Below are 27,128 nucleotides of genomic sequence, written 5' to 3' on the forward strand. Positions count from 1 at the left end.
CGCCTATAAAACTAACAAAATTTGTGGTAGGGTAGGAGCTTTTATGAGTCACAGCTCACTTCTTCAGATACCAGTAGAAAAGAGCAAGGGTCCAGGAGCACCTATAAGACTAACAAAATTCATGGTAGGGTAGGAGCTTTCATGAAGGATTTGAAGAAGTGAGTTGGAACTCACAAAAGCTGATAACCTACCACAGACTTTGTTAGTCTTAGAGGTGCTATGGGACTCTTGCTCTTTTCTACTAATTAAGTAGTGTGCGCCTTCAAATCAGAGCTGGACATGGCGACCCCGTGGGGATTTCATGGCAAGAGACTAACAGAGCTGGTTTGCCATTGCCTCCCTCTGCTACCCTGGTCTTTGATTAAGGTCTCCCATCCAATTACTAACCCACCCTTCGTAACTTTTGAAATCTGAGCAGATCAGGCTCACCTGGGCCATCCAGGTCAGGGTATCAAGCTAATCACAGCATAGATACACCTTACCCCTCCCACTTTCTAGCTGGATAAAACCCGACACGCTGCCACTTCCAAATGTATCTGAAGAGGGGCGTATTGACTCTCAAAAGTTCACGTCTTGGAAATATGTTTGGTCTTTAAGGTACAACCGGACCCAGATCTTGCTCTTGCTCCTCCTAATTCTTGTATCCAGTGCTTTAGTTACGTCATGTGGCAGTGAGTTCCAAAAGTTATTACTGGGCTTACCTTTTTGCCTCATCCTGCCCTCCAGATAATGAAACTGCTGAATATGGGGCGGGGGGGGGGGGGTTGGAGGGCTAGTCTCTCCATTAAGAGCAGGCTCAACACTTCGGCAGAAACATGACACAGGCAAAATATTCATCAATGTGTGTTCACATGCCAGTGTAGTACAGTGGTTCCATTTCTTTGTTCTTATATTCACTGCCACAGGCTGTAGTGATGGTCCACAGGCAGAGACAGCTTTGAATGGAGATTAGACAGAGGAGGATAGGTCCATCAGTGGCTGCCATCCATGGTGACAAAAGAGAACCTCCATAGACGGAAGCAGTCAACCTTTGAATCCCAGAGCCAGAAGGTAACATCAGGGGGAGGCCACAGCCTCTCTGCTGTTGAGACCTTCAGAGTAACCGGTTGGCCACTATGTGAGACAGGATGCTGGACTAGGTGGGCAGCTGGTCTAATCCAACAGGGCTCTGCTTAAATGTTGGACCCAGGTTTGAATCTCCACTGTGCCAAGGAAACTTGCTTGGGCGGTCTTGGGCAGGTCAAACACTCTCGGCCTAACCAACCTCACAGTGTTGTTGTAAGGATATTTTATATTTTGTAAGCCACTTGTGTTCCCATCGAGGAGAAAGGCAGGGTATAAATGAAGTAAGTAAAACTTGAGCACATGATGCACAACATGCCCACCACGAGCCCCAGCACGAAAGGGTGAATAAACAACGAAGAAATGAAATGTGTTTGTGTTGCATAGTACTGCGCCAGCTCAATGACATCACTGTGCAGGGAATGTGCAGGCCTGAACATGCTCACAGCACACACGTTGCTGGACTGCACTGACTAATAAGCACACTGAAACGGGTGGTGGGGCTGACCTGTTGCACTCACTGTGGAGGAGCCTTTGCGGAAGGGCAGCTAATGAGGGTAGACGATATCAGAGTATATGGGCAGTGAGCTGTGAACCCGTGTCTAGAGCATGGCTATTTCAGCAGCTAAACCCCCAAGAGCAGCATAGGGGCAATCGGATTGCAATCGGATTGACACATGAAAAATCCCTTCAATGCTGTATCCATTTCTCAGGCTCACTCCCTGCTCCTATGCAGTGAAAGAGAAGCGTTCCCGTCGAAAGGAAAGGTCTGCTTTAGCTGAAGGGACTAAAACATGAATATTTATTCGGAACCACATTGCCCTGGAGTTCTGTGGAAACCAACCCCCTGCTTTCGCCCAGGCTCCACTGACAAACTTTGAACACATCTCGATTTTCTTCTCCCTTGGGGGACACACAAGAGATCTTCTACCACTGTAGCTATTTATGGAGCTCCACTAAAAACAACACTGACTCCTTAGGGCTTGTTTACAGAGTCAAAATTCAGAGACTCTCTTAAAGGACAAGTTCTGGGAAATGTCAGTAACGTGATAACTTTGAGCATATGCAGAAAGCTTTTTTCATGCTCGTTAACCACTGTAGGAGGACTGATGCTACAGTCCCTTTAGAAATGTAGCAGCTAAGAGATTCTTGCCTCTGCCACAAACTTACTCGGAAGCCTTAGGCACGACCCCCCTTTCTCCGCCTGAACCCCCGTGAGCGATGTAGAGATCTTGTGGTCTGATACACTAAGGAATAAGAGTCAAATCTTCACGCGGCCCTGAAGTTCACTGAGTGACCTTGGGCTAGCTCACTCCCTCAGCCGAACCTGTCTCAGAGGGGTCACAGAGAACCTAAATACGCTGCTCCAAATTTCTCAGAAGGGCAGGATAAAATTGTACAAGATAGAAGCTAATCTTTCTTGTGTGACTGAGTACGGACGACAGTGTAGGTACAAAGGAGCCAGCCCTTCTTGTTTTAGGATGTAAGAGACTGTTAGCTCCCTGGCTGGAGCACGACATTTGAGCACTGCAAACCAAGACGCTTCCCAGATTTCACTTGCCCTTTTCCACGTACATTCAAAGCAGTAAATATAGGTCACTCCTTGGCCCACAAACTGGATCGCAGCCAATCAGCAGCCCAGGAGAGTCTGCAGCCTGTACCTGCCAAGAAGCAAACTTTTGGCTTGTGTGTTTTATTAAGCGTGGTAGGGCACAGCCAGCATTCACGTGAATTTTGATTTACATGTGCTGCTGGTGAGACAAAAGCTCTCCAACATGTACGTCTCTGCATGGTCTCGCGCAGAAACTGGGCTGCTCCCCTGCCAAGTCCTGCTCCAGCAAGACATCATGCCACCACCAAGACCCACGGGTGGGAGATTCTGCCTCGCCAGCGGCACATATAAATCAAGTCAGTTGTGCATGATCTCAGTTGGCACATTCATTGCCCGAATTAACTTCTGCCGCTTGTGACTCCTGAGGGAAGGCTGGCTGACTGCACTGCAAGCTCAATATCTCTTTAAGCAGAAGAGCAAGCTGGGTCAGAAAAATCAGTACTCAAAAAAGCAAGTATTTGGATAAGGCAGGTTGTAGACTCCACTCTAAAGAACCTCTGTTGGACTTGAACATTTCGATTTAAGACTCTCTGCTTATGGAGCTAGCCCCTAAGAGTGTAGCATGAAATCTTCCTGCCGGGGGACTCTGGTACAGCCAGCAGGCCGTCCATTTAAAACACTGGCCCTCTTGGCTCAAGAAGTCCTAAAGTATCCTCCTCCCCTTTCTTCGACACCCCTTCCCCCTGCACTATCACAGTCAGACACTAAACAACCTAGAGGCTGAATAGTAGAGTCCAGTCGCATGTTTTAAGACTAATCAACTTTTTAGTAGCATAAGCTTTCGAGAACCACAGTTCTCTTCGTCAGATAGAAGCCGAATAAATCCATGGTCTCTCTGTAGAGAGAGAGGCTGAATTCTCCATAGTCCATTTACAGACAGCACCTTTAAGACTAACCAATTTTATTGTAGCGTAAGCTTTTGAGAACGACAGCTCTCTTCATCAGATGCATCTGACAAGGAGCTGTGGTTCTCGAAAGCTTATGCTACAGACGCATCTGATGAAGACAGCTGTGGTTCTTGAAAGCTTATGCCACAATAAAGTTGGTTAGTCCTGAAGGTGCTACCGGACTCTTTACTATTTTGCGACTACAGAGAAACACAGCTAACTCCGCTGCATTTACAGAGATAGTTCACAGCCATTCAGAGCAGCCAGTTTAATGCACTTCATTGGGCTGGGCTGTGCAGTAACCATTTGATCGATACGGCACACTTCTCATCTGCTGATTAATAAATGAAGGCATTTTCTTCCAAGGGGAGGGGGGAAAAGAGGGGTGTGCTTGTAAAAGCTCAGTACTGCTCCCTGAAACCAAGTTATTGGTTTCAGAACAAAGACGAGTTCTAAAAGATGACCCCTGAATAATAGATTTTTTTTTCAAAATCCAGTTTTGCTCCCCTTGTAACACTGCTTGAATGAAAAAAATATATGGCCCTCTTATTCTGAAAGTGTCTGACCAAAGCCTCAATGCTAATAAGCACCCTCCTTCTGCAAAATATCATAATTATCTCAGCTAGAATGCCACTCTCACTTCTTCCAAAACTGTTCTAATGGAAAGCAAACGCCAGGTACACACGCGCTTGCTTGCTAGCAGAACACTTTAGGGGCAGGGGGGTGAAGGCTGAGACCACTTGCCCCTTGATGGTTCTCCAGAAAAATGAGAGGCGGATCAAGACGCTAAACCAAATTTGGACACAATGGATTTCTGTGATATTTTGTTACTTTTCTTGGGCGAGATTTCAAGCAGCCATTTAAAAAGGTGAAAATGAGAACGGAAAACACACACTCTGCCGTAAGGCTAGACAGTCTCACTGCAAAGGAGCCTGTCCTTTTATTAAAAGCCAGGAAGCCTCAGTATTTGAATAAGATGCTGCTAGGGGCAGGGAAGAATTACCCACCCACCCCCGGTTCGAACCGGGTTTGATTCCCCGCTCCTCCGCTTGCAGCCAGCTGGGTGACCTTGGGTCAGTCACAGCTCTCTCAGAGCTCTCTCAGCCCCACCCACCCCACAGAGTGTTTTGTTGTGGGGATAAGAAGAGCATACTTTGTAAAGCGCTCTGAGTGGGTGTAAAGTCATCCTGAAGGGCGGTCTATAAATTGAATGTTATGTTACTGTTCCACAGAAAGCCAAAGGAAATTTATATCGAAGAGGGTTCAAACAAGTTTTATTTGATTGTTTAAAGGGGGAAAAGTATTAAATGATATAAAATAAGAAATGCGCCATCCTCCAATCTGCCAAAGGAAACCGATTGGCATATGTATAAAGTTGCAACGTGAGAACACAATTTATTCTGCTCTTAAGTGGGGGCTGCGTCGAAGGCCAGCGTTTTCAGATCTGTTTTTCAAATGCAGCAGACTCCCTGGCAGTGGACTCGCCACTGACTTGCTTACCGGTATAACACAGACACTCGCAAAAAAGGACACAAGGAAGGGATACGTTTGTTTCTCAAGTAACCCATTAAGCCCCCAGCGTTCCCATGCAGTTCGTCATCCGTTAGCCGCCCGCTGAAGTTTACACAGGCTTGTAGTCCAACTTCGACTCCAACTTCTTGGAATCCGCAACTTTCCTCACCGCCTTCATGAAGTCTTCCTGAACTACAAAGTCGTGGTCTGCTCGAATAGCAAACATGCCTGCAAGGACAGAGAGGTTTTGACTTTGGTTTTGACAAGCTTTGCAACACGGTCACATGCCTGCTCGTCAGAAACACAGGGTGGACATGTAGGAAGGCACAAAGATATTGGATAAAAATACATGAAGAGACATGACACGTCTGTCCCGACACCCCAGAGTAGATAGCTAAGATTTACGAATATGCATCAATGGCTATATGCACAATAGACCAATAGCAGAATTTTGGAAAAAATAGAAAGATTTCTTCTACAATTTAGGTTAAAATGAAGATAAATTCCAATGATAAAACACAGGAGAAATGATCAATTAAAAATTACTGACACTAAAGTTTGAGTATAAGCAACTAAAGAGAGGGAATGAGAGTTGTTATATAATTTAGTTGTGTTATATACTATGAATATATCTTTTTATTAGCCTAATCTAAATTCAGATGTTGTGCTTGTATAAGTTCTTATGCACTTTCTATTGTTATATCTTTTCTTTTTAAATAAAATCTTTAAAAAAAATTGTTTAAAGAGATGTACAAGATTATCAAGCTTCGGTTTGAGTTAAATCCCAAAGATATGCTATTAAATATTCTGCCAAGCAGTATTACAAAAGAATGTGGTGAACTTTTCAAGTACATGGTGACAACTGCGAGAGTACTATTTGTAGCAAAAAGGAAGATGGAATCTGGCCCAGATATGTCTGCGTGGATGGATAAAGTGTATGAATATGTATCGATGGCTAAATTAAGTTCTTATGTGCATAACAGACGAATATCGGAATTCCAGAAAAAACGGAAAGATTTCTTTGATTACGAAGCTCGAAGTTAAGAAAAATTAGGAACAGCAAATATGGAAATAGATTAATTACAAAAGAGAGACCTTAAAAATGTTGAGTGTAAAATATGAAATAGATGACTGATTAAAGATTATTGATATGAAATTTTAGGTATTAAGTAATTAAGGAGGAGAGGAGAAACATTCCATAAGTTGTATTGTCGAAGGCTTTCACAGCCAGAGAACGATGGTTGTTGTGGGTTTTCCGGGCTGTATTGCCGTGGTCTTGGTATTGTAGTTCCTGACGTTTCGCCAGCAGCTGTGGCTGGCATCTTCAGAGGTGTAGCATCAAAAGACAGAGATCTCTCAGTGTCACAGTCACACTGTGATCTCCCACTGTGACACTGAGAGATCTCTGTCTTTTGGTGCTACACCTCTGAAGATGCCAGCCACAGCTGCTGGCGAAATGTCAGGAACTACAATGCCAAGACCACGGCAGTACAGCCCGAAAAACCCACAACAACCATTCCATAAGTTAGTTGTGATAGCACATATTCTAACTATTCTTTTCTGTTGTAGTTTAAATTTAGAGGAGTTAGTCGTGTTAGTCTGTAGTAGCAAAACAGAAAAGAGTCCAGTAGCACCTTTAAGACTAACCAACTTTACTGTAGCAGAAGCTTTCGAGAACCACAGTTCTCTTCTTCAGATGCATCTGATGAAGAGAACTGTGGTTCTCGAAAGCTTACGCTACAGTAAAGTTGGTTAGTCTTAAAGGTGCTACTGGACTCTTTTTCTAGTTTAAATTCAGTATTCTGTATAAGGTTCTATGCACTTGCTATTGCTATTTGTATTTTTACTTTCAAATAAAACTCTAAAAAATTTTAAAAAAAAGAAACACAGGGCTTCTTTTACTGAATAAAGGCAGCTGGAATTTCACAGCCACCCCTGGCTCCTTCCATAACCAGGTACAGAGAAGCCTGGATGCTTCCCAACAGGGCCAACAGTTCTGCATAACTTCGTGATAAGGAGTGTGCACGCCATGTCTCTGCCTCGGTTCCCAAGACTGAGAGCGTTATGGGGTTGGGTCCTGCAGATCCATTCTGCTAATGAAGGGGCATTCCTTTGGTCTCAGGGAAGGACTCTATCTGCAGAAGGAAAGTTCTTTCCCTACAGAAATTAGCTCTACAGGATCCATCCCCACAAACTGCTGGGCTGCTGTCTAACCGGCAGTTATCACACAGTAAGGTGCAGGTGGAATGGAACGGTTAAGAGCTCTTAGCCTCAAAGATGAGAGTTGCTGGGGCTGGGGGGCTGGGGAAAGGGCTGCTGTCTTCACGGCTTGTCTTGGGGGCTTCTTGCGGACATCCTGGAGAGCTGCTATGGGAGAGGGAACGCTGGATGAGACTGAGGTCTGATGCAGAAGGATTCTTACGTTAGCAAGAAGCAAGGGGAGAAAGTGGGTCTGAGGCCAAGGCATTGGCAGGTCCGCATGGAGGGGGCCTCCAGGGGGCCTCTGCTTTTGAGGACAGGTGGAGAGCTACCGGACGAATTGCCTTTTCTGTGCTGGAACGCCAGTGGTGGGATTCCCTCCCCACACCAATCTGCCTCCCATTATCACCACCTATTTACGGAAATATTTATATCCCACCGTCTGATTGCTCAGAGCAGCTTTCAATCAGCAAGTGCTAAACAGGCCTGGCCCAAATCGCAGAAAACAGGAACCACTCGAATAACCCTGTTTCAGCGCTTCTGGAGTCCGTGGTCCGCCAGAAGCCTTAGCCACCATCAAACAGGGCAGGTTTGCCATGCTGCCCCCCCCCCCCAACAGGCCACTGCCCTCCTCAGTTCTAGGTGGCTGTCCCAAACAACCAGCCCCACAACCTGTAGCTGATCTGATACACCTGGGGGAAGTGATGACAAAGGAAAAGGACAAGATTCTCCGCGGTTTGTTTTGCTTTAGACTCCAGGCGAAACCCATCCCGTTTGTGCCTCCTTTTCATCTGCTCATTTTTGAATCTGAATTTCATACTGAAACTACAACAGCAAACATACTGGGATCTCGCTCAAGGGCTAATATGGTGGAAGGGTGAAGGCAAGCTTAAGCATTTCCTGAAATGCACGTCTCCAGGGCTAACAGCAGCTGTCCTTTTCCCTCTTCCCTGCTTTGGTATGGACAGTCCAAAGTGTGTCCTAAATGGCTCCCTCCAGTCATGTGAGGAGCAACTGCTATACCTAGGATGCTTCCCTGAAGAGGTGCTTTCTAAGCCCATCTTACAATGCCAAGAAAAGTGCCCAGAGGTCCAAGGAACACCACAAGGACTCAAAGGACTAATTTAAACTAATGTGTTCCCGCTGATGTAAGCCCTGTGTCAGAGTCGCCTGCCCCTTAACATGGAGCTGTCTGTGTGCCGTGGGTATACAAGTCGTGTGCAAAAAAAAAATCAGAACTGGTGCTGGTCACCAAGGGTACACAACTGGCTGTCCTTGAGAGGGAAGCTTCGTTTCCAATGGAACTTAAAAGCATTCTATTCGGCTGTTCTGATGGAACACGGAATTCCTGCTACATGTTCTCTCCTGGAACATCTGAACGAACGCTCTTAAGACACTCGTTCTCGTTTCTTTCATGAGCTTGTGCAGAACTTCCCGCAGTTGCACCAATATAGATAAAAGCACATGGCAATAATCAATACTGAGCAATATTAGGCCATGTACTTGTATTCTAGATGAACTTTCAAACTTTGCATGAACCGTCTGTGTTTTTTTCTAAGTGTTAGGTAATTCTAACAGGTGTGCTTTAATCTTTTGATAGTTAATTAAAATAGTGGACTCTATCGAGATTAATGTTCCTCTATCGGAGATTCAACCAATGGTGATCTCTCAACTTAACTTTTTCTGACACTTCTCAGAGATTTATAGTTTTCTTTTGCAAGTTTGAGTATAACGTCATTTTTTAATAACTGGAAGGTTATACAATAGAAACTATGAATATTCAATGAAGCATCAGACCAATTATCGTTTGTTTGTGCTATCATGTGAATAGACCTTAGATATTTGCATATGACGACTTATAAAAATGCAAATTCAGATAGAATGTCAGAGCTCTGATGGAAGAAATCTCTTGAGAGAATTTAGGTGAGAATTTATAAAAATGCAAATTCAGATAGAATGGCAGAGCTCTGATGGAAGAAATCTCTTGAGAGAATTTAGGTGAGAATTTATCTTTACCTATGCATCTCACAGAAACTTTGATTATGTTAAACTTGGAATGTATTAAGAAATGTTAGCAAACTTATTTCGTATTGCCTTTCTGTGTTCTGTTTTTATAGGATTTATATTAATAACCATTTATATTTTAATTATTTGCTTCATTAAAAAACTAGGGTGTATTTTCAATAAAGTGAAATAAACTCTAGACAGGTGTCTGTGTGTTTGATAAAAAGTTGCAAAGCAATATCGAATCCTATATAAATAAATGTACTGATAAACAGGTGGTTCAAAGAACTTATCTGTTTGACAGGTCTGAGAACTAATTGCTGATAGCTTTCCAAGAGAAAAGATACACCTTTCTTTTGGCTAGTAGAAGTTTAGTTTCAGACACGGGCAAAAGCTCGTTACACCGCTGCATTGTGCCCCTAAGCTGCATGCCGTGAATGACTCGTGTTTGAACAAAGCATCCCTCCATTAAAACCAAAAGACACAAAAGACAACAAGAAGCATCGCCAGCTCCTCGTGTCTCACCTGCTTCGGTGCAGACATTTCTCAGGTCAGCGCCGTTAAAGCCATCAGACAGCTTCACGATTGCTTCATAATCTATGGATAAAAAGAAGAACTGCCGGTAAATCGGAAGGATAAGCTTTGAACTGCTAACAGCATCTGGGGCAAAAATTACAAGACGTTGCTTCCGAACATGATTTACAAAATATTTTCACCGTGCAGAGCGATTTGCAGCCAGCTCCCAAACTTGATCTAGTATACAGTTCTTTGGCCGTGTGAGGGCTGATCAGACAGTTTTTAGCTCTACTTAACTGAGTCTGCAAGCTTTATTATACTAATTACTATCTTGTGGTCTCTGGTCCAAACAGGTGTGCTATCGGGGATAAAGGGCAGCACCGGATTCTGGGAAATGTAGATTCCAACACCTGCTAAGCCCAGGAAGCAACTCTGGGTAGCTGGGGCTAGTCACACATACACACACACACAAAACCTAACCTATCTTGTCAGGTTGCTGAGAGGATAAACAGGGATAACATATGCCTCCCTCATTTATTAACGGCATATGTGTACTATTTCACCTTAGCCGCTCAAAGCGGTTTTCAAACAATAAATCAATACAACAGGCCATTAAAAGCCATTTCAAACCTGAAAGAGATCCATAAAGCAACCCGAGAGCTTACTAAGTTCATAAAAATGTCAAAAAGCTCTCCAGAGCAATGCTGATTTACTGGCTCCCCTAAAGGATAGTAGAGACGGCGCACCTCAATGCGTAACTTATGCCACAAGAGAAGAAGAGCTACAGAAAAAACCTTCCCCCCCCCCCCCCAAAAAGAGAAAGAAATTGGACAGTGCTGGAAAGAGTAGTTGCTGCCTGCCTAACACAGGAGAGGCAGCTCCTTGGGCCCTTGTAAAATGCAATTTTTATAAATGGATGCAGTTGTAAAAAAAGGAAATACCATGTGGTATATTAAAAGTGGGGCTCAGCAAAAATTAGAAACAGAATCCTACTCAAAGAAATTACTGCAAGACTGTAACAGTTCCTACCCTACTCTGGGGACAGCAATCTGTAAGTAGGTACAAGAAACACACACATTACTTGGACAGTAAGATGCAAAGCACAATTTGCTCGGAGAGTGTTCGCAAAGTCCCTGGGTGTTTACCTATTTCGCCATGTTTAGTGATAGGCCCAGCGTGAATCTTCAAGATGTCTAATCTGGCTTGTTCGTTCGGCAAGTCAATATCTAAAAAGGGGGGAAAGCTTCGTTAATATAAAATGGAGGGTGTGGAGGGGAGGGAGGTACAGAAGGGCATCTAGAAACTCTACTCACGAATTTTCCTGTCCAGTCTTCCGGGACGCAACAACGCCGGATCCAGAGTATCTGGCCTGTTTGTAGCCATTATCATCTTAACTCTGTGCAGAGTGTCGAACCCGTCCATTTGATTCAACAACTGAAAGAGGGTGCAAAGAGAACAAACCGAAAGGCTTTTTCACAACCAGTCCTCACATTTCTTAATCTGAGAGCTCCCTTCAACTGGCAGGTGGAGAATTACAGCTAGGGCTGTCCTGCAGTCCTCCCAAACACAGAACATGGAGACTGATGCATGAAGTCAAAATCCCTGACAGTCGCACTTTGAAAAGGCATCTATGGGGCTGTGGCCATCACAGCTGTGTGGACAGGGGATGGCTCTTATCACCAACACAGCCGTGTATTATTATTATTTATTACATTTCTAACCCGCCCTTCCCACAAGCGGGCTCAGGGCAAGGTACAGCAGTTATAAAAAATATAATATAAATATTAAAAACAATTCATAAAACAACAGTTCATCATAAAATCAACAAAGAGATAGTAACTGTTCCAAGATGGGGTCAATTCCAGATTCCTGCCCATCAGCATACCGGGGGGGGGGGGGGGAGGGAAGCGGACAGATAATGTACTGCAACCCATACGTGGGTCAGGTAATGAATGGGCACTACATAGCCCTGTGCTGTACCCATATGTCGGGCAACCGGACGGTGGACACTGTATAACCCCACACTTAGTGGGGGGCTGGTGAGAGGCTCAGTGAGGATCTCATGCTGTCCTCAACCATACGCCCGGTTGAACATCTCCATCTTACAGGTTAAAATGATAAGACGATCCTGACGGGCCTGGGTGTCCTCAGACAGAGAGCTCCACCAGGTCGGGGCCAGGACCGAAAAGGCCCTGGCCCTGGTTGAGGCCAACCGAGCCTCCCTGGGGCCAGGGACCACCAGTAGGTGCTTCCCAGCTGATCTCAGCACCCTCCGGAGAGTATATGGGAAGAGACGGTCCCTCAGGTAGTCTTAGGGCTTTGAACCAAATCCGGAATTCCACGGGGAGCCAGTGGAACTGCTGCAGAATTGGTGTATTAAGTATCCTGTAAGGAACACCCGTCAAAACACGCGCAGCAGCATTCTGGACCCAATGTAATCTCCGGATCATACCCAAGGGCAGCCCTGCATAGAGCGAGGGACAGTAATCCAACCTGGAGGTGACCGTTGCATGGATCACTGTCGTTAGGTCCTGGGCTGAGAGACAGGGGGCTAGCTGTCTGGCCTGCCGGAGATGGAAAAAAGCAGCCCGGGCAACCGTTGCTATCTGGGCCTCCATAGATAAGGAGGAATCCAGGATCACGCCCAAACCCCTAACCGATGGTACGGGCACAAGTGGTTCCCCCCCCCCCCAAAGGCTGGGAGATGGATCCCCTCCTCCGACAGCCCAAGTACAGGACCTCCGTCTTCGCAGGATTCAACTTCAGCCTGCTCCATACAACCCATCCAGACACGGCCTCCAAAGCTCTCAACAGGGCATCGGGGCAGAGCCACGGCTGCTCCATCGGGAAAGCCTCTTATCAATGACAAACCTCCACTTCCTGGGTGGCAGAGTGGCAGGATTCACGTGGCCAGCAGCCGCCGGCACTTCAGACATTAAGCAACCCCTGCCTAAGCGCTCGCTTGCAAACATCATCTGCAAGAGGCTTCAGCGTTCAAAGGCAAGGAGCTCAGTGCCTCGGGGAGTGTACTTTATTTATAGTCCGCTTTTTTTTTACTGAGAGCAGAACCACAAGTGACAAAAGGCACAGGTTGGACACTTGTCTGCTTCCCTCAAGTGTTGATGGGAAATGTAGGCATCCTGGTCTCGCAGCTTCGCTCTCCGACTGCTGTCCAACGGACTTTTCAACGGTCGCTTGTCCAACATTCCGCCAAGCGGCCTACATTTCCCGCCAAAACTTGAGGGAAGCTGACAAGTGTCCAACCTGTGCCTTTTGTCACTTGTGGTTCTGCTCTGAGGCTCAAGGTGGATTACAAGATAGAAAACAGTGCAGACAGCATAAAATGACCAACGAACAATGCAGCACCAGGACTAGGATGCTAGAACTAGAAAAAATGTGAACGAAGGCTCTTTGGTTTATTGTGTTCTTCAGAATGATTTACTTAAAATATTTATTAGCTGTCTTTCCACCAAAAAAGGAGCTCAAGGCAGCTTACAGTATAAAGCAAAAACAAATAAAACAACAGTTTTTACAATATAAAACAAGTAATAAAAATATTAAAAAAACCAAATGTTAAAAACAGTTTAAAAGACATCTAAAAAGCTACCCTAAATAAAATAGTCTTCAGCTGTCTCCTAAAGCTAAAGCACGAGAGGGCTAGGCACTCCTCTCTAGAGAAGCTGTTCCACGATCATGGGACCGCTACCGAAAAGGCCCCGGCCCGTGTACCCACCAACTGAGCTTCTTTGGTCGGTGGGACAGACGGGAGAAATTGCTCTCTATCCACCCACCCTGTACCCCTATCTCTGCGGTCTCAGCCTCCATTACTGACCCCTGCCAGGTATATGCCCCCCGCCCCCTCTCAACTCATGAAAGGCAGAACAAGATGCTAAAATATCCTGTTGTTGCTATCCACCTAGAAGTGAAAGGGCAGAGAATGGAGAGTGGGGCTGACGGGGAAACATTACCTCCATTAGAGTTCTCTGGATTTCTCTATCAGCTGAAGTCCCTTCAGAAAAACGACGGCCACCTAAGGGGGGAAAAAAATGCAATGTTTCATTGAACCCCCGAAGACAGCACGTTAAGGTCTAAAAGGAGTTTGAAGAGCTTGGAATTGGACACAGAGTTTTAGTTCAGAAGGCAGAAGATCTTGCTTCAAGGAAGGGGCTTCCTTCATTCATGAGGAAGTTCTGGAGGGCAACACAGTTGTTGCGAATGGCTTCCCGGGGAGCCCCCGTTAACAAAGGGGGTAGATATGACCAAGTATGTGACAGGTCTGGAAGTCACCAGGAAGCCCCAGCCTTACCAATGGCATCAATTTCATCCATGAAAATAATGCATGGCTGATGATCCCTGGCGTAGTTGAACATCTCTCGGATCAGCCGAGCACTTTCGCCGATGTATTTGTCGACAATGGAACTAGACACAACCTGCAGACAGGAATCGGGTCACGTGAACGGCGGCCAAACAGGTTTGGTTCCACCTTCCAGAACGGACACCATGGGTTTTTTTTTTTTACCTTTAAGAAATTGCAGTCTAGCTGGCTGGCAACTGCTCTGGCCAGGAGAGTTTTCCCCGTACCTAGATGGACGATTGAGGAAGACAGAGCAAAGGGTGAGGAGGGCGCAGAGAAATAAGTATGAGAACCAGTGAGGTGAAATGAGACTTAATTCTGGGTTCTAATTCCTGCTCAGACACAAAGCTCCGACGGAGGCTTTGGGGGATCTCTCCACCTAGGCTTCCTCATAAAGTGTCAGGAGGATAAAGTGGGTGGAAACTCACTTTTGGGGATTTTTGCTGCACTGAAGGCAGCTGGGGGGGGGGCAGAGGATACAAAGATGATAAGTAAGAGGAAAATGGGGTTAAGCAGAAGCACTAATTATGCAATGATTTAATAGATCTATGGGTTGCCTCTCTTTCCATGGCTCTTCTAGCTGTGGGCACAAAGTTCCCAAGCAGTTTCCCAACTCAAGAGCCAGACCCACTTAGTTTCAGCAAGGGTGGCTGCTTCCTGTGCCATGCCCGGAGGGCCCTGTTAAAACTCTGCCATACAGGGCTGGAGCAATCTCCTAACACATAATGCCTGCGTCATGGAACAGAAATCACAACACTCAAAAACCAATGGGAGAACATTTTAATATTTCATCACATTCCACTGCTGACCTAAAAGTGGCTGACCTCAAACAGAGAAAATTCAAGGGGAGATTACAAGGTGAGATTGCTGAAATGGAATTCATTCACGAATTCAGAACAATGGACCTCCCGGGGCTGAAGAGAGACATAGGATTCTTACCTCACTACAGATGCTAATTTCTGCTCTAATCAAGCTGCATCGTACCTTTAGATCTTGACACCTTCCTTTGATACACCCCTCTCATCTAATCAAGCTGCACTGTTCCTTTGACTCCTGGAAGCTTACACTCTGAAAATCTTGTTGGTCACTACAGTTTGGTGTAGTGGTTAGGAGCAGCAGGACTCCAATCAAGAGAACCAGGTTTGATTCCCCCACTCCTCCGCTTTAACCCAACTGAGTGACCTTGGGTTAGTCACAGCTCTCTCAGAGCTCTCTCAGCTCCACCCAACTCACAGGGTGATTGTTGTGAGGATAATCATAACACACTTTGTAAACTGCTCTGAGTGGGTGATAAGAGGTCCTGAAGGGTGGTATATAAATTGAATGTTATTATTAAAGTGCCACTGGACTCAAATCTTGAAGGCCAACACAGCTACCCACCTAAAACTATCCACATGGAATTTTCTTAAAACTCTGGGATCTGGACCCTAAAAATGAGTATTTCCCCCGAAGACCTGCTGTTGCAACCCCTGCAAAGTCCATCTGAACGTCTAAGAAACCCTGACCCAAAATGGAAGGACAAGGCTCTATTCCTCCAACAAGACCTCTCAGGGTTTGCTAAACTTTCTCCTTCTCCCACACTGCTGTTTTCTCTTTCGGGCCACCTGCCCACCCTCCAAGCGGACATAATTTCTCTTGGACACTGCATGCACAAGTCAGGGGTGAAGCAGGCATGCCTAAGAACTCAGCTCACAAAGGGCTTGTTCAAACTGGCCTTTAGCCTTGAGCTGTGTATCCCTTCTCGCTCTCGCACTCACTCACTCACTCACGCACACCTTTAATGGAGCCCAAGGCCTTCTGCATACAAATCAGGCAGTCTAACTAAGCTCTGCTAACAGACTGCCGATGCTGAGCAGTTCATGTATTTCATATCAGACCAAACACCAGACTGGGGTAGGGGGTCAGGGAAGCAAGCATAAAGGTGCGCTACTTCCAGAGGTACACTGACCTGGTGGGCCATACAGCAGGCAGCCTTTGGGAGGGATAATCCCCACCCGCTGGAACAACTCCGGATTTGTCAGAGGAAGTTCTATAACCTGCAAAGCAAAGAAGCCAAATGTTGGCTGGGTTTGAGAAGAGAAGATTCGCAACCTACCCGGAAGAACATACAAAGAACAGTGGAAGGAAAGAAGGCTCTTTTTCTCGGCCACAGTGTCCTTGCTCCGCCTGAGACGGCAAGCCCGCAACAGAGCTTCGGCTATTCCGACTGAGGGGTGGGGGTTCACAGGACGGAACGGCTTTTTGAACGCAATTTTTAAAAATCCTCCCGTCAGGAAGATCTCTGTCCAAGAGAAGGAATCTGGAATGACATGCAACTCTGTTTACTGAGCTTTTAATCCTGCATCACTCAGCTCAGTTAATGGCTGCTGGCGCCTTCCTCTGGCCCAAGGGAACTTCCTCCAGTGGATGTCGATCTTCCACTCTGCCTCTTGCACCAGAGGAAGCGTCCTTGAGCTCCCCCTTTAGCTGAGTGGAAGGAAACAATCAATTGTACTTTAAAAAATTGCTTTTTTAATGTGTTTATTATTATTACTGTCTGCATCTACTCAACACCCTGATCTACCAGAACAGCAGATTATACAGATATTAAATTAATCATTTATTTGGATAGCAACGGTCGTGTGTTTTTTTTATGGCGGAGTCTTCAGTCATATGAACCCCCAACCTGTAAAACGAAGGGCTACAGCCCAGAGAGATATTTGCCACCTCCTTTAGTGCTGGGCCTAAGAGCTAAGCTGCAAGTGATGCCTGACACAGGTTGGACACTTGTCAGCTTCCCTCAAGTTTTGATGGGAAATGTAGGCATCCTGGTCTTGTAGCTGTAATGGAGAGCCAAGCTGTAAAACCAGGACGCCTACATTTCCCATCAAAACTTGAGGGAAGCTGACAAGTATCCAACCTGTGTCAGGCGTCACTTGTAGCTTGGCTCTCAAGAGTATGTCAAATAGAGCGGATTTTAAGGGGCAGAAAAGGTATCTTAAAAATCCAGCCTCCTAGCAAAACCTATCACAACCCCAATAATGGCTCCAGAAAATAAGTTCAGCTGCATTCGCTAGAACACACATCCAAGCACCTACCGTCAAATGCACTCCCTAATTGATAAAAGATTAAGCTTTCTGGGACTTGGGATGGCACATTTGTGAAACTGGCAAGCTGGACGGTGTAGGCAACAAATGTTAAGCGATCCTCCAAGCTGAACAATAACATGCCTGCACGCTCCCAATAAATTAAATTAAATTCCCCCCGCATACCAATTTTAAATGCTGATTTAGAAGCAACCCATTGTTGACGTAGAACGTTTACTGTAAGCTGCCTTTCTGCCAAGGCAGTTTACAAGGCATATAAAAAGTTGACTATTTTTCTCCAAAGATGCTGCTCTTAATCTTTGCAGCATTACTGGAGGACCGGGGTGGGAGGGGGACTGGTGAATCTTGTCCCTGCCCTTAGATGACCCTGCTGCCGAAGATGGGCTGTTGCCAGGCCTGGTGTATTAAAGCCCCTTCTCATGAAGTAGCTGCTGAGCAACTTCAACAAGGGACATCAACAGTCATTGTGAGGGGTGGGGAAGATCTCTTCTTCCAGGCCGCAGTCCTTAAAGTAGCTCCAGCCTCAACTCCTCCCTTCGTCCCAGGAAGACAAAGAGGAATCCTTGAGGAATCAAGGAAACGGAGTACAGTAGGATTTGAGTCCAACGGCACCTTTAGAGACCAACAAGATTTTCAGAGTGTAAGCTTCCGAGAGGCAGGAGCTTGGCATCATCTGCCATACCCAGTAATACCCTACTGTTATGCTGAGACTATTCTATGCCGCTTGCCTTGTCTTTCGGACCGGCAATGGGAAACTATGGAAGGTGTTTGTTCCTGCTGTTATCTGCCTGCTCCTCTGAACTCTACCAGGGCCCTCTCTGGGAAGAGGCGCCTGCACGGACCCTGAACATCCTACACATCATTTCAGCTGTTTTCCCGCCTAGATGCCTTCCCGCTGAACTTAGCTAACTGTTAGACTGGAGGGGGGAGAGGGATTTTAGAATTTGCCCATGCTCTGGAAACTGATAAATCTGATTGATGCTTGCATGTAACCCTCATTCCTGGCAAAGACGGAGTCAGCTCACGACACTGGCAGCTTTTCAATAAAGTTATTTTTACTGACTACAGTGGAATCTTTTTTATTTATTTATTTTTGATTTTTATTCCGCCCTCCCCACATTTCCAGCATTTGGAGATTTGCTTGGGAGATCTTTACACTAAGGTGCCGCTGGATTGAAATCCTGCTGTTCCACTGCAGGGCAACATGGCTACCCACCGAAAATTATCCTCATGGAAGGAAATGGAGAAGTTAACAAGCAGTCCGGGTGGTGGTGGGTGGAATGTGAGCCAATGGCATATTCCGGATCCTCCAAGCCACGGTGTGGAGGATCACTACCTGACAGCCAAACTGAGCCACAGATTCAAACATCTTGCCCTGCTAGAACAAACTTTCCACCACACCAAACCCATTACACAGATCCATAATGAAACAGGCGAGTACCTCTCTTAGTTCCCGGATCTGTTCTGACAGTCCTCCGATCTCAGAGTAAGAGACATTACCAGGATCTTCATGAGACATGTTGTAAACCAACGGGTCAACTTCCCTCGGCAAATATCTAAATTGGATAATGGACACAAATGCTCTACTATTTCATTCTGTCCTGACACATTTCTGAACTTCTTAGCAGCAATTCCAAAACCTTTTCCCAAACACCTCTAACCTCACAGGAAAAAGGAAGACACATGAATTCATTTTTTTCAGTGAAAAAAAATTCTATTGATAAAGATTCATTGTTTCATAAAAGTAACAAGGCAGGGATGTTACTGTCAATAAAATCTTAGGCAAAGCTTGGCAGCCTCAAAGCTGTAATTAATGTTTTCCAAATGATTCTTTTGATTGTGTTTCCTTGATTTGCAAACTAAGGGAGGGGCAGAATACATATAATTTTAATTTTTAAAAAATTAGGAATTCACCTGATTGGCAGTGCAGGTCAAACCAAAACTAAATCTAAAATTCTTATTTATGTATCTTAACAACAACAACAACAACAACATTCAATTTATATACCGCACTTCAGGACAACCTAATGCCCACTCAGAGGGGTTTACGAAGTATGTCATTATTATCCCCACAACAATCCCCCTGTAAGGTGGGTGGGGCTGAGAGAGCTCTGAGAGAGCCGTGACTAACCCAAGGTCACCCAGCTGGCTTCAAGTGGAGGAGTGAGGAATCAAACCTGGCTCTCCACATTAGAGTCCTGCCGCTCTTATCTGGAGAGCCAGGTTTGATTCTCCCACTCCTCCACTTGAAGGCAGCTTCTCACATGTGGGAAGGAATATTGTAATCATCAATATGATATGGAACTAGCAAGTAACGTGATGCCACAGAGAGTGACAGTGAAACTCATTAATATGTTTCCAGTGACTTTTGTGGAAGAGAGTTAAATTCTGTTAAAACAGATGAGCGGACAAACACATCCACGACATATCACTCCAAGTACTTTGGGTCTCCTAAAGTTAATTAGTCAACAGTTTTCAGTGTTTTTGGTAAACTTAAATGATGTAAATAAGTACGTTATATTGTCTACATTTCTACGACTGTTGGTCTAACAAAAATAATTTCCACGTAAAGCACACTTATTTGATTATGAAGAAGAAATTTCAGTTCCAGCATTTGTTATCACTGGGACATAAAATGAACACCGAGTCCTTCTGAATGTTATTGTTGTGCATATGTCAGACTAAACATTTTAAATCAGATCATGTTATGTTTAGGGCATGAGACATTTTTCTGATTAATATTTTTCGGAAAATTCACATCTCTGCACTTTTAACCTACATTCCCTTGGTAATCCATAGAGAATGTCTCTGAGATACAAGTTTTAAAGAATACTTTTCTGGTTAAAAAAGGCACTACTTCACTTCCTTCATTGCTCTGTCCCCCCCCCCCCACTATACGCACACCCTGTTTGATGGCAAAACCTTACCTCATAATAGTGAGCGTGGTCATATCCAGGGCAACTCTCGTTCCCGGCTTCAGCTTACTTTTATCGAGCTGGAGGCAGGAAAAGAAACAGCCCCAAAGCCCAACTGTTAAGAGTGCCCAAACAGGGAATAATGTTTACGAGGAGGGGAGGCCTCGTCTGCTTTGCACGCAGGCCCTCCATGTCACATTGGAGCTCTAGTAAGATCACACACATCTATCAATTCTTCTGCTCCCCAATACAGAGTCCCCCCCCAAAACAAACGTTACAGTTTTTAAAACAACTTGGAGAAAACTGATATAAAAACAGGAAAGGTTTCACTTATATTGCAGATAAAGGATTTTCCACCCAGGAAAAAACGGCTTGTGCAGCTTCCCGTTGCTGCTGTGGCTACTGATACAGCATAACTGCAACAGGGCTTCCACACAGCCGTTGTTTTTTAACCAGTGATTAAATAGCATTATATCAATATACTATTATATGTATCAGGTTATCTGAATTCCCAGCTTTCATTTTAAAGAGGTCACTAGCCCCTTTCCTTGCCCTTTCAAAGTTTGTATGGCCATGGGAGCTCCTTGGAGAAAGGGCAAAATATAAAAAAGAAGAAAAAATTCACACACACACACAAAACTTCGGGTACGAACCCAGCACTGAACTGGCCCACAGCCTAATTTAGTCGCCATCCAGATTTCCATGCACAGCCTGCTCCCTCCTGAGCCACCTGACGTGCTTACTCAAGAGCATGATTCAGCTAACTCAGATCAGAGCCTCAGAGGCATTCGCCACACTGACTATTTTAGACACTGATGCGCAAATACCGAAAGCAACTTACCTGACGCCGGCAGCCGACGACATATCTTGGTCCGTTCGTAGCTTTGACAATGACTGCAGCAGCAAAGAAAACATAAAAGCAGAGTCAGCAGCCGAGAATCCATCTAGGATGGTGGTGGCAAGAGGAAGGCAGGCTGCACCGTCCAACTACAGGCTGCGCTTTGATGCACCCACCCTCGCCACTCTTGGTTTAAGCCAAAGAAGTCATTTTAGTTCCGCCACATTAAAAAGGGCGGGCTGCACCCGACCTCTTTGCTCACAGCGGCACCTTCCTCCCGCCCAAGATGCTCGCACTGGAAGAAGGCGCCGTCAGACGCAGGGCAGCAGAACGCAGCCCATTATTAGGAAAGCCACTGTCCAGGGTACTTACACTTCTCTTCTGTTAATTGTTTAAGAACCTCACCGACAATCTGTTAAAGAAGCGAAAAGAAAAAATTAGACACACACTGACATACACTGAAGATCCTTCCTGTCTGTCTTCTTGAATGCACACGAAGCTTGGCTGCAGTTTTTACTACACTGTTTAAGGAACAGTCAAAGAAGGAAGCAGTTCATTGATTGGCTATTTATACTCAGCTGCTGGGATGTGAGTAAGCAAAATCGGAGAGCTAGTTGACTCGTAAGGGAACAATGGATTTGCAAAAATCTGGGATATGATGGTATCAAAGAAATCAGAGAACCAGTATGGTGTAGCGATTACAACACCGAGAACAGTATTCAAAAGATTCTGATTTCAAACCCCCACTTGGCCATAAATACTGCTGGATGATATTGGGCTGTTCACAGGACTGTTGTCAGGATAAAACAGAGAAGTATCATAGGTGCTGCCCTAAGCTCCTTGGAGCAAGGCGTAGCGTAAGACTAGAAACTTGGGAAATCCAGCTTCAAATCCCCCCTCAACTATGAAGCTCACCAAATGTCCCTGGGCTACTCACACACATTCTCTCAGCCTAGCCAACCTGAAAGGGTTATCGTGACTCCTAAATGCACGTCACCCAGAGCTTCTTTGAGGAAGGGCAAGCTGAAAATGCGGCAAGCAGCCACCATAAGAGGCAGGCAAGAACCATGAGTGGTTTCCTCATTTTACTTCATGGGGCAAGTTTATATAATTTCAAACTATAGGAAATGCACCAATACCAATCAAATGATCGTGTACGTTTATAATGGTCTATAAAAAGGTAAACGAGTCAAATATCAGACTGGGGCCTGAGGACAATAGCTTTTAGATTCAACGCTGTATAATAGGACAAATTGGGAAACGTTTTGAGGAATAATGGTTGTTGTGGGTTTTCCGGACTGTATTGCCGTGATCTTGGCATTGCAGTTCCTGACGTTTCGCCAGCAGCTGTGGCTGGCATCTTCAGAGGTGTAGCACCAAAAGACAGGGATCTCTCAGTGTCACAGTGTGCAAAAGATGTTGGCAGGTCATTTAAATCTACTCAGGAGGGGTGGGGTTGGGCTGAGTCATCCTGTAAGATTTTCCCAGGGTGTGGAATGCTAATGGCGGGAGGCTTCACTGTATCCTGAGGAGGTCCTTTTGCATATGGATTGGTGCTTGATGTGCTAATCTTCTCTGCAGGGCTATTGTTGGGTATAGGAATGTTTTGAGGAATGTTTTTCTGAGGGGTCTGAATGCTTGCACTTTGTCCATTCTATTTTTTCATGTACAAACAGTAATAGGGGGTCTCCAACCTTTTGTAGCCAGCAGGCTCCTTTGGATATCTGACATGGGCGGGGAGGCAGGTACAACCACAAAGCAACTGTCACAGCAGGCAAAGCCCACTACAAAATCTGTTCATTCATACATAACTAACTGTAGCTCTTCGGCATTTCAGGCAGAAGCACAGTTTAACAGCTTGGTTTTTAAAATGGCCATACTGTTTAAAAATATTTTCTTGTATACCCAAATGTATACATATCTTGCTAGTTAAGAGCCAGAGGAGTTAGCCGTGTTTGTAGTAGCAAAATCGAAAAGAGTCCAGTAGCACCTTTCAGACTAACCAACTTTACTGTAGCATAAGCTTTCGAGAACCACAGCTCTCTTCGTCAGATGCATCTGATGAAGATGGTTCTCGAAAGCTTATGCTACAGTAAAGCTTGCTAGTTAAGAAACACTGAGCTAGCAATACCTGCCATATCTCCAATGGCAAATCAGAAGCACTGCTGGCACCAACTGGCCTCCCCATTTGCTAAAAACACTTAGCAGGAGCCAGGAAAGATGCCAGTGGGCACCATGGCACCTACTGCCACCATGCTGTGGACTCCTGCTGGAACATGTATTGAATTATATTGCAAAGAATACCCAGAATGACAGGAGGGGCCGCACGACACAAACCTACCCTTGTTACATTGATCCTGGACATCAACTCAAGACAAGATTTTACAGGCTGGAGTGGAGAGGGGGTGTTGTAATAATATAGATTAAAGCACATTTTACTAATCAATACTAAGCTAATTAAAAACAGTGGAGTCCATCTAGATTAATGTTTATCAGAGACTGGACCAATAGTGATCTAGTATCTTAACTCTTCCTGTCATTTCTCATGAATTTATAGCTTTGTTTTGCAAGTGAGCTATAATGTCATTTTTGGCTAATTAAACGGTCATACAATAAATTATGAATATTCAATGAAGCATTAAACCAATCACAGTTTGCTAATGCTATTACGGGAAAAGATCTTAGATATTTGCATATGATAACCTATAAAACATGCAAATCTAGATAACGAGTTAGAGCTCTGATTGGAAGAGATCTCATGAAGATTAGGTGAGATTCTTATCTTTGCAATGTAGGCTATGAAAATCTTAATGCATTTCATAAAGACGTTGATTATTTTTAAACTTAAGAGTTAGGAAATGTTAGCAAATTTAATTTTGATTGTCTTTCTGTGTTCTATTTTTGTAGGACATATTAATAATCATATATTTTTAACTACTTGCTTCATTAAAAAAATAGAGTGTATTTTCAATAAAAGAAATAAACTCTAACAAGTGTCTGAGTACTTTGATTAAAAGCGGCAAAGCAATGAAAAACCTTTTACAAATAAATGTACTGAAAAGCAAACGGTTCAAAGAACAATTTTGCTCTACAGGTCTTGAACTAATTGCTCAACGCTATCCAAAAGGAAAGATAAATCTTTCTTTTGGAGTAGTGGAAGTTTAGTTCAGACACAGGCAAGAGAGCCTGTTACCCCGGGGCGGGGAGGGGGGGCGGTTCTGAAGTTGAAAGATGTCAGCCCAAACCAGCAAGCAAATCTTCAAACCCCCAATCTCCAACCTGCAAGCTCTACTGGATGAAATTAAGAGGCAAAACCAGATGCAGAAGAGACCCTGGTCAGACCGGATGTCATTGCAGCTGCTTATCCCAACGCAAGATTATTTGGGACACATCTTTGCTTTGTGTTCATCCACCACTATTCACATTTAGAAGCTAGTTCCTAAAATAGGCGAAGCCAAAGCATGTTTTCCTCACCTTATGCCTGGCAGAGATTCCAGCCAACATTATGAAATGTGCGAAATAACAAAAGACCTCAAATTCATGCCCACAGCCATCTGTAAGATCTAACACTTTTTAAAATTTAGAAGACGGGGAACTTTTCATTTTCAGGGGTGGGGGGGAAGACAACAAAGGGGAGGTGGTGTAAGAAAAGAGAAAATACATAAGAGAAAATGTTTTCTCCTCTCCCACAATACTAGAATGTGGAATCACCAAATGAAGTCGACAGGCAGGCATTGTCCTCCTGCACTCAGGGTATCATCATCTTCTTCATCATCATCATCACCACCACCACCACCACATTCAATTTATATACCGCCCTTCAGGACAACTTAATGCCCACTCAGAGCAGTTTACAAAGTATGTCATTATTATCCTCACAACCACCCTGTGAGGTGGTTGGGGCTGAGAGACCTGTGACTGACCCAAGGCCACCCAGCTGGCTTCAAGTGGCCTGTTTTCTCCCCCACCCTCATCTGCAGTTTCAAACACAGCTCACGTTCACACCTTAGGCACTTGCCAGTGACTGGACATGGCCGCCAACACAAAAACACTCACCTGGCCAACACTTTGCAGAGCCTTGAGGTCATTCTCAGATTTTTCATACTGCTTGGTCAGCTCCTTCAGCTGCTCCCTCACTACAAACAGAAACAGCGGTGGTGGGGGACTGATGTGTGTGCTAATAATCAGACTGCCCCCCACCCATCACTCTCTGAAAGGTAAAAACGGAGCAAATGCAAAACATCATCTGGGAGGAATGGCAGAATAGATATCTGACTTCTCTGTCTTTGCCTCTCAGGCAAGGGCTGTGGCCCAGTGAAAGAGCAGCTGCTTGGCATGCGGAAGGTCCCAAGTTCAATCCCCAGCCTCTCCAATTAAGAGGATCAAGTGGTTGGCCATGTGAAAGACTTCAGCCAGAGACCTGGAGAGCGGCTGCCCGAGTGACTAGACGATACTGACCATGATGAACAAAGCGCCTGATTCAGTATAAAGTAAATTCCATTAGGAATTTAGGGCGACCTTATTGACATGCATAGGTCAATGCAAAGTCTATGAAGAAACCAGCAACAAGAAAATATACAGTCTTGGTAGGCAGCAAGCAAGTAGCAAGCAATGGCAAACCACCTCTGTTAGTCTCTTGCCATGAAAACCCCACCAGGGGTCGCCATGAGTCAGCGATGACTTGAGAGCACACTCCACCACCACAGGCCTATAGATGTTGGCGTAGGAGAGTGATGCCCTGATAACAGCCCCTAAACCTTGAGACTTCTTGGGAAAGTTCCGCAGATCTTCCTGCCTCTCCTCTGCTGGTTCCCTTTCTTCCTCTTTCTGATTTATCTCCTTTGGACCCAACTGCCCCCCCCTCCCCTCAGTTGGGTTTCTTCTCTGCCTCCAAAGGCCCCATTCTCCCTCTCCACCCCAATTTCGTCTCTCTCTGCCTTTCACATCCCCACTTTTCTTCCTTCTTTACCTTCTCCACTCCACCTCCCCTGTTTTTTCTCCTCTTTTCCTGGAACTCCTCCACATGCTAGCGAGTCCCACAGCCTGCTGCCTCCTCTAATGACATTAGGGCACCTCTGGTTTTGGCCTAGGAGATTCTTGCAGCTTCTCTGGCCACCTCCTATCAGGCCAGCCACTTCTGGGCCCTCTTCATACACTGGGTCCAAAGCTTCTGTCCACTCAAGGTCTTATGCCCTGGTCAGCAGCCACCTCCATTCCAACCCCATTTCCTCTTGCTGATAGTTTTAGGTGGTCTGCAGTAGAAGAACAGTCCAGTTTGAGTCCAGAGGTACCTTACAGATTACAGGGATGTAATAGCATAGAGCCTGCCATCCAAAGCAGCCGTTCTTGCTAGCAGAACTGATCTCTGTAGATCAAGAGGGGCAGCTGTGTTAGCCTGTCTACAGCAGTAGAAAAGAACGAGTCCAGCAACACCTCTAAGGCTAACAGAATTTGTGGTAGGGTGTGAGCTTTCGTGAGTCACAGCTCGCTCCTACAGATCCCCACAGGATTTGAGTCTAGATTTTCAGAGCATAAGCTTTCAATGCTCTGCTGTTCTACTGCGGATCAACACAGCCCCTCTCCTAAAACTGATCTCTGCCCTTTCCATTGTAATTCTCCAGGCGCCACCCATGGAAGCCGTAGAAGCGGCTGGTCAGCCACGGTTGGAAGCAGAACCCGGGGCTGGCTTTGAACAGGGGAGCCATGGAATGGCCTCGAGCCGAAACGGTTTATCCCTCCGGAAAAGAGAAGGCCGAGCGAGGCGGGCCTGTTGGCTCTCCTACGGGACTCCCTGCCACAAGATGTGGCGACGACAGACGGGGGGTGGGGAGGGAGAGAGAGCGATCCCCACAGGGAAGGAGGCCTCTGGGAGGGCTGCCTGTGGAGCCTCCAGGGGCAGAGGCAGGCCCCCCAGGAGACGGGGCACGGGGGCCAGGGCCACTCACGCTCCTTGAGGCGCCCGTCGATCTCCTTGTGCTCCAGCAGCTTCTTGCGGTAGTCCTGCAGCGCCTTGTCTCGCGGCTCCGCCATGATGACGATGAGGCTGCCGGAGCTGAGCCGGCCGGGGCCAATGCGCAGGCGCGGCGCGAGGCACGCCGGGGGAAAAGAAAAAAAACCAACGCGGGCCTTTCCGTAAGTCTTCC

General features: G+C 45.5%; 1 protein-coding gene across 1 annotated transcript; it reads right to left on the reverse strand.

The window, feature by feature from the left end:
• Positions 1-4,818: 4,818 nt before the first annotated feature.
• On the reverse strand, positions 4,819-27,080 carry PSMC6 (proteasome 26S subunit, ATPase 6). The gene is made up of 14 exons (XM_054972305.1): positions 26,931-27,080; positions 25,042-25,121; positions 21,358-21,397; positions 20,989-21,041; positions 20,160-20,227; positions 18,674-18,788; positions 16,095-16,182; positions 14,312-14,373; positions 14,099-14,222; positions 13,761-13,822; positions 11,106-11,226; positions 10,938-11,018; positions 9,802-9,873; positions 4,819-5,301 (listed from the first exon to the last, which is right to left on the reverse strand). Exons 1-14 carry the CDS (start codon positions 27,013-27,015, stop codon positions 5,183-5,185), a joined length of 1,170 nt encoding a protein of 389 aa, XP_054828280.1. The 5' UTR covers positions 27,016-27,080; the 3' UTR covers positions 4,819-5,182.
• Between the last annotated feature and the right edge of the window lie 48 nt (positions 27,081-27,128).

Source organism: Eublepharis macularius, chromosome 2 (genome assembly GCF_028583425.1).
Source record: "Eublepharis macularius isolate TG4126 chromosome 2, MPM_Emac_v1.0, whole genome shotgun sequence".
Lineage (NCBI taxonomy): Eukaryota > Metazoa > Chordata > Lepidosauria > Squamata > Eublepharidae > Eublepharis > Eublepharis macularius.